The sequence below is a fragment of the Pleuronectes platessa genome, chromosome 20 (assembly GCF_947347685.1).
Source record: "Pleuronectes platessa chromosome 20, fPlePla1.1, whole genome shotgun sequence".
Classification (NCBI taxonomy): Eukaryota; Metazoa; Chordata; class Actinopteri; order Pleuronectiformes; family Pleuronectidae; genus Pleuronectes; species Pleuronectes platessa.
In genome coordinates this window covers 19,781,586-19,796,258 of record NC_070645.1, presented here as the reverse complement: position 1 = coordinate 19,796,258, position 14,673 = coordinate 19,781,586, and the positions used below count along the sequence as shown (strand labels likewise).

Genomic DNA, 14,673 nt, shown 5'->3' with positions numbered 1-14,673 from the left:
ATTATTCTTATAATCATATGATTTGAGAGGCAAAAGCGGAAGTGCGCAGCAGGGAGTGCTCTCGCTCCAGCCGCCCCGCCCCTCCCCGGGCCACAGAGCGGAAGTGGTCGCTCTGCGCTGCGGACACGGTGCAGCTGAGCTCCGGGTTGTTTCCACTGATCCGGGAGCGGAGACCGTCTCGTTCACCGTCAACGCGTCGAGGGGGGGAGGCGGACATGGAGCCCACGGTCGCGGGAGACGTCAAAGTGCCGGTGCTGCACATCGTGGTGGTGGGGTTCCACCACAAGAGAGGCTGTCAGGTGGGTGAAGCTGCCGCGAGCTAACGATGCTAACGAAGCTAACTCACAACAAACAGCGTCACTGACAGAACCCGCAGGACGGAGTCTCTGAGATGTCCCCGCGAAGGGACGGAACCCCGCGGGGACATCAGCTGCTCGCTCCCCGTCACAGAGCGTCCTCCTCGCTGGGTTCAACTCTTAATGTGCAGCTCGAGTCTCCTCCCGGATATCAAACTGTTTGATTTACTATAACAACACCGGAGCCATGCGTCATGCTGTGAGTCAGTGTGTCGCTGATGAATGAAGCTGCAGCATAAACATATATTATATTAATAATTCCAGCTTCGTGAATCCATCAGTCGTTGCAGCTTTTATTCCAAAGTTTATTTCTCCAAATGCAATATCTGAAACGAGCTGCATCCCATCTTCAAACGTGTTATTTCAGTCCCTCGATATTTTTAAAATTCAATCAATTATCGTGGCGCGCTTCTTGGCATAACAATGTTTAGTGACGCATTTTTATTGTAAATAATAATGGATGACAGTAAAGCAGTTTTAAAGTGAAGCCAAAATATGTGGAGAGCCCCCTTGTGGCTGACTGCAGCATAACAAACTTTCCATGTTGGCAGGTGAGATGCGACCAAACTAAAACAATTCCAGGTATACTGGGAATTTGTCAACGATGGTTTCGGTCATTTTTTTTTTAATCATTTGAGAAATCGGCTTTAAAACGTTGTGAGACCGACCTCAGTTAAAGATGGCAGCCTCCATGTTCGAGATGTTCTGGCTTCACGTTTGTACGATGGGAGGAAGTGGAGATGTTGCTTCCATCTCCATTAACCCTGGTTGAGACCATAAGCCCCTCATTCATGTGTGAATTAATGTCGCCATCAAATTAAACTCAAAAGGATCTTTTGGTTGCTCATGAAGAACCGTACCTCGTTGTTAAAGGTCAGTGTCTTTAACTGGTTCCAAGAACAGGAAATAAAACATGATGGTATTTGTAGTTCGATGATTTATTACTCCAAGCAAACTCATCCAGAAATCTGTTAAAAATAAATACAAATAAATCCAGATAGCAGATATGAGCTGAACTCGAGGAATCAGACGACGACTCACCTGAAGTTTGTGGAACCTCGACCAGTGAAACTCAGGGATTTAAATTCTCTGCAGCTGATTGACGAATCAGAAACAGGTGGAAAACTGGACAGGAAGTAAAGTCACTGCGCACATGATTATGAAAGAGATTTCAAATGAAAACAGGAAACACAAAGAGCCCGAGAGGAAAGTTACTCAACTGGCTGCAACTACAGGTTTGTTTAGTGAGGCCAAGACAATAAAGATGTTATCTATTTAAAACATTGATTAATCTGTAAATTAATTTCCTGATTGTTCGTTCTGTCGGAGAATGTGAGAAAGCCGTAAAAATCCTTTAAATGGATTTGAATCTTTAAGTGATTTTAGTGATTTCAGCAGTTCTTTCAATAATAGTGTCAACATTTGTGTCTGTTTGTGAAAAGCAGCAGATCTGCACGTTTGAGAAGCTGCAGACCAGGGAACAGTTATTAAAAATGAGTAACGTGATTAATCAACTATCAGTAAAGAGTTTTGGTTTCTTTTTAAATCACATTTTACAGAAACTCTCCCTCTCAAAGCTCACGTGCTGGTTTTTCTTGTCACTGTTTCTACAAACCGGTTTTGCAGCCATTAACATTTAAGTGGCGTCAGTCACCGAAGTGTGTGACCTCTGACCTCCTCCTGCTTCAACACCTGCTTCATTAGTGAGAGTGCACGTGAGCCATTCAGCGCAAGTGGCTCTAAATCATCCGACACCACTGTGCCTCCTCCTCCTCCTCCTCCTCCTCTTCATCACTGCTCTCCATCTGCCTCCGCTGCCTAAACACGATGAGACACTTTAACTAGACCGAAGCAGTGAGGAACAGACAGTGAGCGTCGCTCTGTGTATCAGGTGAGGAGCTGGTCATCTGATCGGGGTCGGCCACCTCCTGCTGGGTATCACATGACTGGGTTTCTGTCTCGTTGACCTGTCGTCCATCTGTTTCTCTGTCAGTCTCCCAGGTGTCTCTCATGTCGTGAGCATCTCTTCTGTGGACTGAGAAGCGAACTCGCCCTCAGGCCGCTGCAGGAGTTGATCCTCACAGAGTGAATCACTGTGGGTGGGTGTGTGGGGCGTTCAGGACCAGCAGGTTTCAGGTTTATCTTGAATAAGAAAAAGATCTAGAAGGTTTCAGCCGTTGACGTGCAGACGTTTCTTCTACTTTCACCTTCTAGACAGAAGCTGGATGTTCTCTGTGATCACTTCAGGGCTGACGTGGATTCTCAGTATCGATCAATCTGCTTCTTCTCGTCTGTCACATGTCAGACAGCAGTCGCAGCGATGTCTTTAGGTCACTCGTCTTCTGTCCAACCATCCAGAACCTGAATATATCAACTAGGATTTTAAAACTGACCCTGAAACCACGATATAAAAACATTCAAATAAATGGAAACAGATAAAACAAGGAAGTGGTCCCCTTGTTAAAGAAAGACAGAATATGATGAAGTTATAATACAAGACGGTAAAACAGTTTATTCTATAGACTGTGTATAAACCAGAACTTTCACCCCCCCTCCAAATATACATATATGAGAGCATTGTGACATCACAGTGAATCTAACCCCACCTTCTCCCCCCCCACGCCCCCCCCCCCCCCCCCCCCCTCAGGTGGAGTTCTCGTACCCTCCTCTGCTGCCGGACGAGGGTCACGACAGTAACCTGACGCCCGAGGAGTGGAGGTACCTGCCGTTCCTCGCTCTGCCTGACGGGGCGCACAACTACCAGGAAGGTACGTGTCCTCAATAATGCAAAAACCCCAAATCATATAGTGTGTGTTTCAATATTTTATGCATCTATTTATCGGGGAAAACCTGGAATAGAGGATAAGGTCTTTAATTTTTAATGTGTGTTTAAGTATCTTTGATTCTGTCACGGTATCAGAAACAGTATCTGGGCGGTAAAGTGAGAACCGGACCGAGCGGCGAGGACACTGATCCGTCTTCTTGTCACGTGACCCGTGGCTGTGGTCACGTGACCCGTGGCTGTGGTCATGTGACACGTGGCTGTGGTCATGTGACCCGTGGCGCTCTGGTGCTTCGCCAGCGTCGGTCATTCTGTCACAGCGAAGGCAAACAACAGGAACTTAAACTCAAAGTTCAGGATTTAAAACTACAACCATCAGCAAAATCTGTTACTGTGCTGGTGACATGTTTTACTGCAGGTGAACGAGGAGCTCAGTGTGTCACAGAAAAACTAAATCTTAATTGAGACGTTTATCTTTTTCTCTTTCTGCACAAACGCATCCCGACTAAAACAAACTGACCTCAGGCCAGTGTGTCAGTGAGAGCCTGTGAAGCTCTGCACGTTTCATTTAGAGCCGTGACAGTTAATCAATATTTCCTCGAGGTCGACTGACAGTTGAATGATGATGTTTTTTCAGAAAGCAGAACATGAGCTCCTAAAGGATTAAGACTCTGTAGCCTTCTTTTCTGTAAAATTAATAAATTGAGGGTTTTATATTTTGTGTTTGGAGACAAGGAGACATTTGCAGACGTGCAGCAGCAGCGAGTCGGGCTGTTTGGTCGATGCACTGCAGCTGTGGCCTCCGTCCAGATGCCCCGCTGCTGCTGCTGCACCCCCCCCCCCCCCCCCTCCCCCCCGCTGCTGCCTCCACCCCTGTCGACTCTGGTTAATCTGCAGCGTCTCTCCACCCTCATGTCTTCATCCCGTCCTCAGGCTCACTCTGTGATTTCACTGCTGTATTAGACAAACAGACCACACTTGGTTGAGAGCTGTGACGGCATCGCTTCCAGTTTCAAATCAATTCCAAACCGTCCACATTCAGATTCCGTCTCATGACAGCGTGGAAGTGAACTGGAGATAAATCATTCATCACAGTGTTTAGAAAAAAGCTCCAGACACTTCTGAACGTGTGTCTCTGGATCCTACAGGACTGAGACACAATCTGAAGCTTGAAGAGGTTTTTTACAGATTTATGATCACATGATCGTCTGTGATGTTAAGAGACGTCGAGCAGCAGTTTGAAGAGTTCGGCCTCGTGCTGCAGGTTCATCCAGTTTGGTTGTGGTTTTGAAACCAGGTCACGCTGCTGAGCCGTGAGCGCAGCTGCACTCGACTGTTCAACTGTGTTTCTTCATTCTGCTCGTTTTCACCTCTCAGGTCAGACATGTTGTAAAATCCAGGAGATGAATTATTATATGACTCCGTTTATCCTGATGTTTTACAGACACTGTGTATTTCCACCTGCCGCCGCTGTCTGGAGACATGAAGTGTGTGTACGGGGTTTCCTGTTATCGTCAAATAGAAGCAAAGGTCAGTCCGGGGAAATTCTCTCTTTATTCTCCTGGAGCCACGAAGCTCGGGGTTTTGTAGGAAACAGATTCTGTACCTTTCAAAATAAAAGAGTATAACTTGTTTGCTTAGATTAATACTGAGCTGTGGTAGTGTTGATTGGTCCAGAGGAAATAAAATACAATCATCCCAGAGGTCGTCTGCAGAGCAATTGGTCATCATGACGTTCGGCTTCTTTTTTTATATATTTACACATAGTGTTTACTTTCATAAACACATTTAATAAAGATGTTTAATGTCCCATCAGGCCCTGAAGGTGCGGCAGGCGGACGTCACCAGAGAGACGGTTCAGAAGAGCGTGTGCGTCCTCAGTCGAGTGGTGAGTCACGTCTCTCATGGCGTCACACAAGAAGACCTGATTTCAGTCTTAGTGGCTTTTTATGAACTGGAAATAATGAGATAACTGGGCTGTGAAATATTGTCGTGACCTGTGATTGTGCTCATGTGGGAAAAGAGAGGAGAAGGAAAATGAGCCGGAGCAGAGAGATTTTTGAGATTATGTCCTTCTCCTCTAATGTCCAGAAATGAACTCAGCGAGGATTTAAGCTCCTAACATGACGTTATCAAACTCTTATGACAAAAAACATGTATTTGAGTTTTGACATTTTATGGTTTGACTCTACATTTCTATTTAAATAACCATAAATATAAAAGGGCTGCAAGGAAAATTCCAAAAAATGTCCAGAGCAACTGACTCACATCCAGAAGCTCTAGTTTTGAAGCTGCATGTTCTACTACTGATGGAACCTGTTCTCCTTCCAGCCGCTCTACGGCCTCCTCCAGGCGAAGCTGCAGCTCATCACTCACGCCTACTTCGAGGAGAAAGACTTCTCACAGATCTCCATTCTGCAGGTGAGAAGTCCTTCTGCTTGTGAAAGTTCTTCTTCTCTTGTTCTCGTCCTCGGCTCACGTCCCTCTCTCCTGCAGGAACTCTATGAACACATGAACGGCTCCTTGAGGGGCTCGACTCTGGAGGGCTCGCAGGTTTATTTAGGTCGGTAAAACTTAGTTCTTAATAAAACCACATGAATATGTCCTTTTGGTTGTTTTGTTCATCAGTCTCAGATTCCTCTGAACACAGTTGTTGTTGTTGTTGTTGTGTCTTCAGCTCTTTCACTCTCTGATTTAACTGCACAAAAATGTTCATGCATTTTTCTCTCAGGGTAAATTCCACATTAGTTGAAGCTCTGTTTGTTTCTCTCTCCTCAGGGTTATCGCCCAGAGATCTGATCCTGCACTTTCAACACAAGGTAGAAGAAAACACATTCCCTGATCCTATTTGGCTGTAAACAGAGTTCATATTTTCATATTTCTATACATTACCAGTAAACATCTTTCTCTCCCGTCTCAGGCTGTGATCCTCTTCAAACTCATTTTGCTGGAGAAGAAGGTTCGAACACGTTTTGTCCTCTTTTAGATTCATTCAGTGCTTTTTGAAACATGACTTGATTTTTTTAATTTGTGGTGAATGTTTCCAGGTTCTGTTCTACGTGTCTCCGGTCAACAGACTCGTTGGAGCTCTCATGACGGTTTTATCGCTGTTTCCAGGTCAGTGAAGAACAAACTCAAAGAAAAGCTCAACTCTTCTGATGGTTTTATTTATTCCACATGTACAGATAATATAAAAACAGAGGATGGAAATATCATGTCATCTTTAGGCAGGACACAAAACAGACATAAAGGCTTTTAAATGATCTCAATGTATTGAGTGAGATTCCTTCTGAATCATTTCCAGATGTTAATCATAAAGTGTTAAGTTATTCCTAAAGGTCAAGAAGAATCAGGAAGTTTAAAGTTTGAAGTTTTCTAATAGAATCGAGGACGTCTCATCATCCTGTCCATGTGTCCACAGGGATGATCGAGCACGGCCTGGTGGACTCGTCCCACTACAAACCCCGGAGCAGCGTCTCGGAGGACCTGAGCCTGGTGGACAGCTTCTCCGGAGCCGAGGAGTTCGTCTCCGTGTCCGTCACCGACATCGCCAGCGCGGCCCTGGAGCTGGTGGGGGAGGACGCCGGCCAGCGAGCCCCCGAGTCTCTGTCCTCCGGGACCAGCACAGAGGGGGACAACCAGCTCCTCAAGCCCCCGTCACACACCTCGCCCGACTCCTCGGAGAGCGACTGGGAGACCCTGGACCCGAGCGTGTTAGAGGAGGCTGGCGCCAAAGAGGCCACTGAGGGGAAGGAGACGGGGTCAGAGCTGACAGACGCATTCGACTCCCACCCGGGGACGCCCATCACGGTGCAGCCGCAGGCGGTCACCGGGCAGGGGGGGGTCACCCAGGGCCTGGTGTCCGGTCTGGAGGAGGATCAGTACGGCCTGCCGCTCGCCGTCTTCACCAAGGTAACAGCAGCGTCTCCGCTCAGCCGCTGACTCACCAGATAGAACCTGAGTCTGTGTTTAACGTCCAAACAGGAAATGAGTCTCACATTGTCTCAGACACGTCCTCCTGTCTCTCACCTGGTAACGAGTGCACCAGGCAGCCGGGCGGAGATAAGACCCTGACCTTTCATCCTGTTGTGTTTGTCAGGGCTACCTGTGTCTGCCCTACATGGCGCTGCAGCAGCACCACCTCCTGTCAGACGTCACGGTGCGGGGGTTTGTAGCCGGGGCCACCAACATCCTCTTCCGCCAGCAGAGGCACCTGAGTGACGCCATCGTGGACGTGAGTCCGGCTCCTCTTCACCGCTTCATCCACGGTTAATGTGACGTAGCTTTAACGTGAAAGGTTCCTCTCTCCTCGCAGGTGGAGGAAGCTCGGATCCACATCCAGGACCCGGAGCTCCGGAAGGTCCTGAGTCTGACCACGGCCGACCTGCGCTTCGCCGACTACCTCGTGAAGCACGTGACGGAGAACCGGGACGACGTCTTCCTGGACGGGACCGGCTGGGAGGGCGGGGACGAGTGGATCCGAGCCCAGTTCACACTCTACCTGCACTCACTACTGTCGTCTGCAATACAGCAAGGTCGGCTCCTGGCACTCATTCATTTACCTGTGGTTTATTACTTCATTCTTGTTTCTGTTGATCGTTTTTTTCTCCATTAGTCGTTTGGGCTTCACAAAACGTGGAAACATCAGTGGGACATTTAGAGTTTACACATTTTCTGGAATCGTTTCCTCTTTAGATTTATGACTTTTTCCCCCCAGGAAAAATTGAAAAGCTAGAAAAGGTTTTAATTTAGTTTTTCTAAATGTTTTCCTCATTTTCTCCTCGTTCATTTGAATTGATTCCAGGTTATTAGAGTCGTTACGCTGAAATCACAGCGTCGGGCTCGCTCGGCGTTAATCACACAGAATTACTCAACTGAGAAAACGTTGCTCTCTGTGTTCACCGACTCGTCTCCTTTGTGTCCTCGTCTCCTTTGTGTCCTCGTGTCCTTTGTGTCCTCGTGTCCTCGCTGCTCAGACAACGAGCGGCTGCTGGCGGATTACGGAGCTCCCTTCGTGGCAGCGTGGAAGATCAGCCACAACTACCGGGTGTGGTACAGCAACAAGCACCCGGCCATGACCGCCATCCCCCCCGGGTAGGAGGGCCGGAACAGATTTATAAACCCTGAATGACGGGGGATATAAGATAGATACTATAGCTTCTATAAGTTTGTTTACATCACATGATTAATGCATTTTATCTTTAAAAGAACGTTATATCAAAATGTAATCACCTACAATATTATTTTCTGCGTTGTGATATTTATGATGATTAAGATCTTCTTCCAGGTGATTTTTATGAAACCAGAGAGTTTAAAACAAACACATAAAAGTCTGTTTTACCTAAAGATATTATTTCCATATTGTATAAGTTTGTTTTCTCCTCTGTTGCAGTCACCCGTTCCAGGGTCAGTACAGCGTCACGGACATGAAGCTGCGACTCTCACAGTGAGTTCTTCATCTTTGTTGTTTGGAAACACAACAACTTCATTGTTCCCTGTTGTGTAAATCTGCACAAAACGTCAACAACAACAACACGTGAAACATGAATAACACATGAGACCAGTGGCTGAAGAGCAGCAGCAGACACGGCAAGGCAGGAGGTCGCCCCCTGTTGGTGACAAGTGAAACGACAACATACATGAGCTCCATGCTTCAGGTTCACTATGAAAATCTCCTGCTGCTTTGAAAACAACAAATATAAAAACTCAGGATTGAGGAAACATCTCAGGGAAACATCGTCCTTGTCCTCGATGGTGGAAATCTGCAAAACTGAAAATAAGAAAAGAAAAATGTATAAGATTGTGAATCAGCCGGCTGCAGCCTCATGCAAACAGGGTGTGACAGGCAGCGTCTCACTTCCTGCTGTGTTTGTGGTCGGATATAGCAACGCAGTGGTCAGCGTGGTGGGGGGGGAGGAGGGGGGGGGGCAGTGAGGCTCTTATATCAACCACAGTCATTAATTATGGACGAGTTTCATTCTCAAAAACAGAGCTGGAGACGTCTGCAGCCTCGGCTCCGCTTTCATTCCAGGAAGTGAGGAGGAACGTCGACTCCGTCCCCCCCCCCCCCACACACTCACACACTCACACACTCACACACACACTCACTCACACACTCACTCACACACTTACAGAGATAATCAAGTGTGTCTCCGTCCCTAACTTAGCTTCATGGTGAGCACACGGGCTGATCTGCTTGGCCGGGATCCTCAGAGCTCTCACTTTACCTTCAGGTGTTCGGTCACACGTCCTCCGTGTGTCTGAATCCCAGGGGCCACTTTACACTTTGGGCCCCTGGTCAGTGATCCATGTATTCAGATGAGCGGCCAGAAACAGTTTGTATGATTCTTATATAACGACAAAGAACCTCTGTTCTTTCTTCTTGTTTTTGTTTTTCGTCCGTCAGACGTAATTTCAGAACAGTTTCCTGAGCCCAGAGCAGCTCTCTCTCTCTCTCTCTCTCTCTGCCTCTCTCTGCCTCTCTCTCTCTCTGTCTCTCTCTCTGCCTCTCTCTCTCTCTCTCTCTCTCTCTCTCTCTCTCTCTCTCCTGCATCAGTAAACACGGAGCTGTTTTGCAACCTGAGTGGGGGGGGACAGGGGGAACCTGGGGTCAGTGGGGCAGATGCTGCTCTGATGTTTTGTCCGGATGCTTCTTGAGGAGGTGAAACAGTCTCTGCTGCTGCTGCTGCTCTATTTATATTCACTGTCGACCAGAAAGAGGAAACTACGCTCGACCTCCTGGTGAATGTGTCGTGTGGCTCTGGAGGCTTTTCGTGTTTCCTCGTCGTCGGACAAAGAGCAGCCGGAGGCAGAGATGTTGTCAGAGACGAGGGTCATGTGACCGGCCGTCAGAGGATCTTTCTATATTGTATATGGAGCTGTTTATTTGGGTCAGGCACAGAGATGGAGAGTCGTGTCTGGTTTCTGTGGACGAGCGGTCGTTAGAAAAACAAAGTGAAGCCGTTAGAAAGAGTTTCAATATGATTATTTCACCTGTTAAAGACCCAAATTGAATTATTTGTCAATAAAAACAAAGATATTATGGAAAATACAAAATAAAATGATATAAACAATAAAACAAACAGACATTAAACTGAGCATTGGAACCAGAGCTAAACATATAACATAACATTTACTAAAAGTTCAGGACGCTTTGAAGAATATGTGATTAAAAAGAAGGAAACATTTACATCTCCAAATGTTACAGCTCATCAACAAAACCTAAACCAAAAAAATACTCTACACACTAATCTCCTCAGCTGCTCTTACTTTGATAATAAAGACAAACAGGAAGTGGGCGCAGCGAGGACCGACTCCCGGTCTGGTCGACAGTTCACCGTCCGACTGCAGCTCAGCTCCACCGGGCCGGTGTCGTGTTGATGCTGCAGTCAGATGTGTGTGTGGAGGAATGACAGCAGCTACACACACACACACACACACACACACACACACACACACGTCTCACTTTCTCTCTGGTTTAACGTTTCATTGACTTTACATCCTACAGCTTCTTTTAGATCGACTCTCAATCTTGACTCCAACTTAAATAGAGTTTTTTTCTATCGCTCAGGATCAATATTCACTTTCGACTTTGCTGCTTCTAAAATATGAACAATAAAATAAATAGAAATGGTAAAATAATCAAATTTAAAAGGAGTAGTTTTCAGGCAGCTGTGGGCGCCACCACCTCCCAGCAGCTAAACCAGTAGATCGTGGAGTTTTGTTCGTGAACGTGAGCGCCTCCTCTGGTCGTCGGAGGTAACATGTGACGAGGAGCAGTGTTTATTTTCAGATGAACTAATTGGCTCATTGGGTGGGAGGGGGGGGGGGGGGGCAGCTGCCGACTCGAACCCTTGTGGTCGGTTTGAACCACGCCGCCGCTCGGCCCGGATGATGCAGGAGGGAGATTCCTGCTGAAGGTCAGGTCAGCGGGGATCCAGCAGGAAAGGGTGCGTGTTGAACTCCCGCCCGGCTGCTGGGTTCATGGCATCCTGATTGACCCCCCCCCCCACCCACCCCCCCCCCCCCCCCACCCCCGCTCCTCAGAGGTCAGCGCGACCTTTAGCAGCAGCACTGTTGTGTGGTTTGTTTCCTGGAAGGAGGAAGAACTCCTACCCCCCCCCCCCCCCCCCCCCCCCCCCCCGCCCGCAGACAGGGAGGTGTGTTCCTGGTCAGCTGAGCGTTTCTCTGTTTCCTCTGCAGCTCGGTGCAGAACAGCGAGCGAGGGAAGAAGATCGGGAACGCCATGATGACCACCAGCCGCAGCGTGGTGCAGACAGGGAAGGCCGTGGGTGAGAAGACACACAAACCATTCCCCACACACACTGATGCTTCCACAGAGGATCAAAGTGTCTTCTCTCTTGTTTCCTTTTCTAACATCCGATCTCCCCCCGCCCCCCCCGCTGCAGGTCAGTCAGTGGGCGGAGCTTTGACCAGCGCCAAGTCGGCCATGTCCTCCTGGTTCTCCACTCTGGCCCCCCCCGCAGCTGTCACGCCCCCGGCCTCTCCTGAAGCCGCCGTGGAGGTGGAGCCGTGAAGACCCGCCCCCTCAGTGACTGTGTCCCCCCCCCCGTCGTCCTCTGTCCTTCTGGCTCCTGAGACGCTGGAGGGTCTTCGGTCTGAGAGCTGGTTCCATGAAGGACGAGAGAAACCCTCTGATTGGATGTTCTGGGCTTTTCCCTTCGTATTCACCAGATACGACTCTGGACATGAAGGCGTCACTGCCACTACACAAACTGTACAGTCCACATCCACTGTGAGGTAGAGCCCCCCCCCCCCCCCCCCCCCCCCCCCCCCCAGCTTCCGACCAAAAACCAGAGGTTCCAGCTGTTTGCCTCACGTCGACCTCGTGTGTCTCAGCTGAACCAGCTCCTGACACTAAACAGGTTGTTGTCGGGTTTTTGTGTTTTTCGCTCTTTGCTGCTTTTTTTCTCAAGAGTTTGTTTCTATCGTCGTGTTCACGTGAATCCGAGTCCCGGGATTTGAGCTGAAGATTTTAAAAGTTTAGATTTTACAGTCTGACGTCGCTGTAATAACATTCTGCTTGTTTCTGCAACACGTGTCAGGTGTAAATATACAGGGAAACACAATTATTATTATTATTTTACTGAGGTGACAGTTAAAATAATAAAATAAATAAGTAACAAAGTCGAACTCTAAAATGATTATACGAGTGAAAACAGTAATATTATTGGTACATTGTTTTAGTAAAACAATTTTCCCTGATTCTCAAATCTCAACATAACTGGTGATTTATTTGAAATTATTATAAATATTAAATTCCCAGGTTGGATAAAGTGTTTCTGAAGACAACATAGAAACACATTGTTAACTTTCTTAAGTTTGCCAATTACAGAGATAGGAAAATGAATCATGTTAAAAAATAAAATCAGCCTGTGGTAAATACTAAATTTAAATAAATTAGGTTTTAATTATTTCAAATGATTGTTGCTCATCCCCCAAAAATCCAAACTAAGAAAATACTTTTTGCCTTATTTGTTTTTACAATATTGTGTATCAATGTACTTCAATGTATTTTCTCCAGATTACAGATAATAATCAGATTTCTCACATCAGGAAACAAAGTTTGGCCTTTTTCTTTAAATTAACTTATCATTCAAATAAATACTTCCTGTTCTCACACAAACACAAACAAATATTATATTTTAACGACACGATCTGAACGTTGTTATTGAAACAATCCGATGTTATCTGGTGAATCCTCGTGAACCCGACGCTCCAGTTGTTCCCTGATGAACGTGATGAATTATCCCTCGTTAACTATGAAGGAACCCGGCTGTTCACCCTTTTCTACTGTACCCTCACGTTATATACATATCTATCTATATAGATATATATTGGGAGAACTATATTGAGTAAATTTGCAGATAGTAAAAACGTATTTATTTGTCATGTATGAACGTATCTCATGAATATTCCATGTTCTGTCAGGACAACACTGGAACGCGTCCCGACTGGGGACCCCTGTGTGTACTTGCACAACGCAACCGTTCATTGTGTTGCTGTGAATCCTGTAGAAGTGTAACTGCCGACACTCGGTTGTGTTGATGTGTCGTGGTCCAGCGAGCATGTGTCACCGCTGTGATCTGTGTCATCCTGCTTCTCTGAGAAATGTTTTTAAAGATCGATCACTTCACTTTCTTTTCTCTTCACACTTTTAAGAATCTTCTTCGGCCGCTGACTCGTTTCTGGAATTTGATTCCTGGTTTAAGTTTTGAGAAAATTATCCGGGTTTTTGTTTTTGTTTTTGTTTTTTTTTACCCTCTGATGATATATTTTTCTTTTTGTATTTAAAAAAAAAGATTCGAATGTAATGTGAACTCAGATTCACATAATATTTTTCTTGACAGATGCTTTTAATGTATTTGGGAAAGAAAGTGAAACTATATTATATTGCTGTATTAAAAAGAATAATTAAAGAACCGCAGCCTTTTATTCCTCGTGGGTTTGTGTCTGTGCAAAAATGTAGGTCAGCCAAACTGAGTGTGTGTTGGTAGAGGGGGGGGGGGGGGGGGGTTGTTGTTGTTGTGGCTGCGACACACGGACGCACAAAAATGCAGCCGCGTGTCGTCCCAACAACAATTCACCAGCGTCACATGATCACATCAGGAGCGTTTCCATTCGCTCACACAGGGAATTTAACAGTTTCTTACTTCTCACACGCAGATATAAAACTGTTTATAATTTAAATAAAGCACATTTTCATTTATGAATTTGAACTTATAGTTTTCAATTTACAGAAAAACATTAAGTAAATTGACTAATGCATAGAGAGTTCTGTTTTCAGTTTCAAACATCACATCTTTCACGATATTTAGGATCTGAAGGGGAAGCGTGATGTATTTGACTGAAAAACAAAACAAAAGTAATAAAAAACAAATACAATAGTTGATAATATAGGTAATTCTAAGTAATAAAATAAAATATAAACATGTGACCTGAAAGTCAAAAGCAACAAGGCGACTTCAACAGTTTTCAAAGATCTTTGATGGATATTTGAATTGATCAGAGGTTTAAAAACCAGTTGTGTTTTCTGCACATGAACCAAAACCAGTTTAAGAAACCAGTAAAGACTTCATTGAGCTCATCGAGGATTCTTCTGACCATCGGCAGCTCGAAGCTCAAATAAAGAAACGGTGAGTCTCAGTTTCAGGAACGTTTTTGGTATGTTTTTTAATAAATTAACGTTCATTCAAAATACAGTGCCATGGGAATATGATGCAGCCAGACATGCTAGTAAGGGTTTGTCATGAAGCACCTGTGCTCATGTTTTTAAAGGTAGCCCGCCACACCCCCCCCAACCCCCCTCCACTACTGCTAGTGGTTGCTGGGACGAGTCCCGAAGCAACAGCCCTGGGCCAGCCCTCTCCTCTCACAACCAATCAGCAGCAAGAATTCACTCAGAAAAAAAATCAAATCCGATAGGAGAATGGATGTCTACCCACAATCACACTACAGTAATGTCTGATATTAAATTAAAAAAAAGACACTAATACAAAATAGACCTGGTTATTT

The 14,673-nt window shown here is 46.0% G+C and overlaps 1 protein-coding gene across 1 annotated transcript; it reads left to right on the top strand.

Annotated features, from left to right (window-relative positions):
• Window positions 1-109: 109 nt before the first annotated feature.
• Window positions 110-13,593, top strand: avl9 (AVL9 homolog (S. cerevisiase)). The gene is made up of 16 exons (XM_053412032.1): window positions 110-299; window positions 3,004-3,124; window positions 4,583-4,668; window positions 4,955-5,026; window positions 5,470-5,559; window positions 5,635-5,701; window positions 5,917-5,957; window positions 6,059-6,097; window positions 6,186-6,255; window positions 6,560-7,050; window positions 7,238-7,372; window positions 7,454-7,673; window positions 8,115-8,232; window positions 8,531-8,584; window positions 11,341-11,429; window positions 11,547-13,593. The coding sequence occupies exons 1-16, from the start codon at window positions 216-218 to the stop codon at window positions 11,672-11,674; spliced, it is 1,905 nt and encodes a 634-aa protein (XP_053268007.1). The 5' UTR covers window positions 110-215; the 3' UTR covers window positions 11,675-13,593.
• The last annotated feature ends 1,080 nt before the right edge of the window (window positions 13,594-14,673 follow it).

Excerpts from the sequence above, each read along its gene's own strand:
- avl9 (XM_053412032.1), top strand. The coding sequence starts at position 216 with ATGGAGCCCACGGTCGCGGGAGACGTCAAAGTGCCGGTGCTGCACATC. Across the intron at positions 5,560-5,634 it reads CACAGATCTCCATTCTGCAG|GAACTCTATGAACACATGAA; the intron begins GTGAGAAGTCCT and ends TCTCTCCTGCAG. Across the intron at positions 7,051-7,237 it reads CGCTCGCCGTCTTCACCAAG|GGCTACCTGTGTCTGCCCTA; the intron begins GTAACAGCAGCG and ends TGTGTTTGTCAG.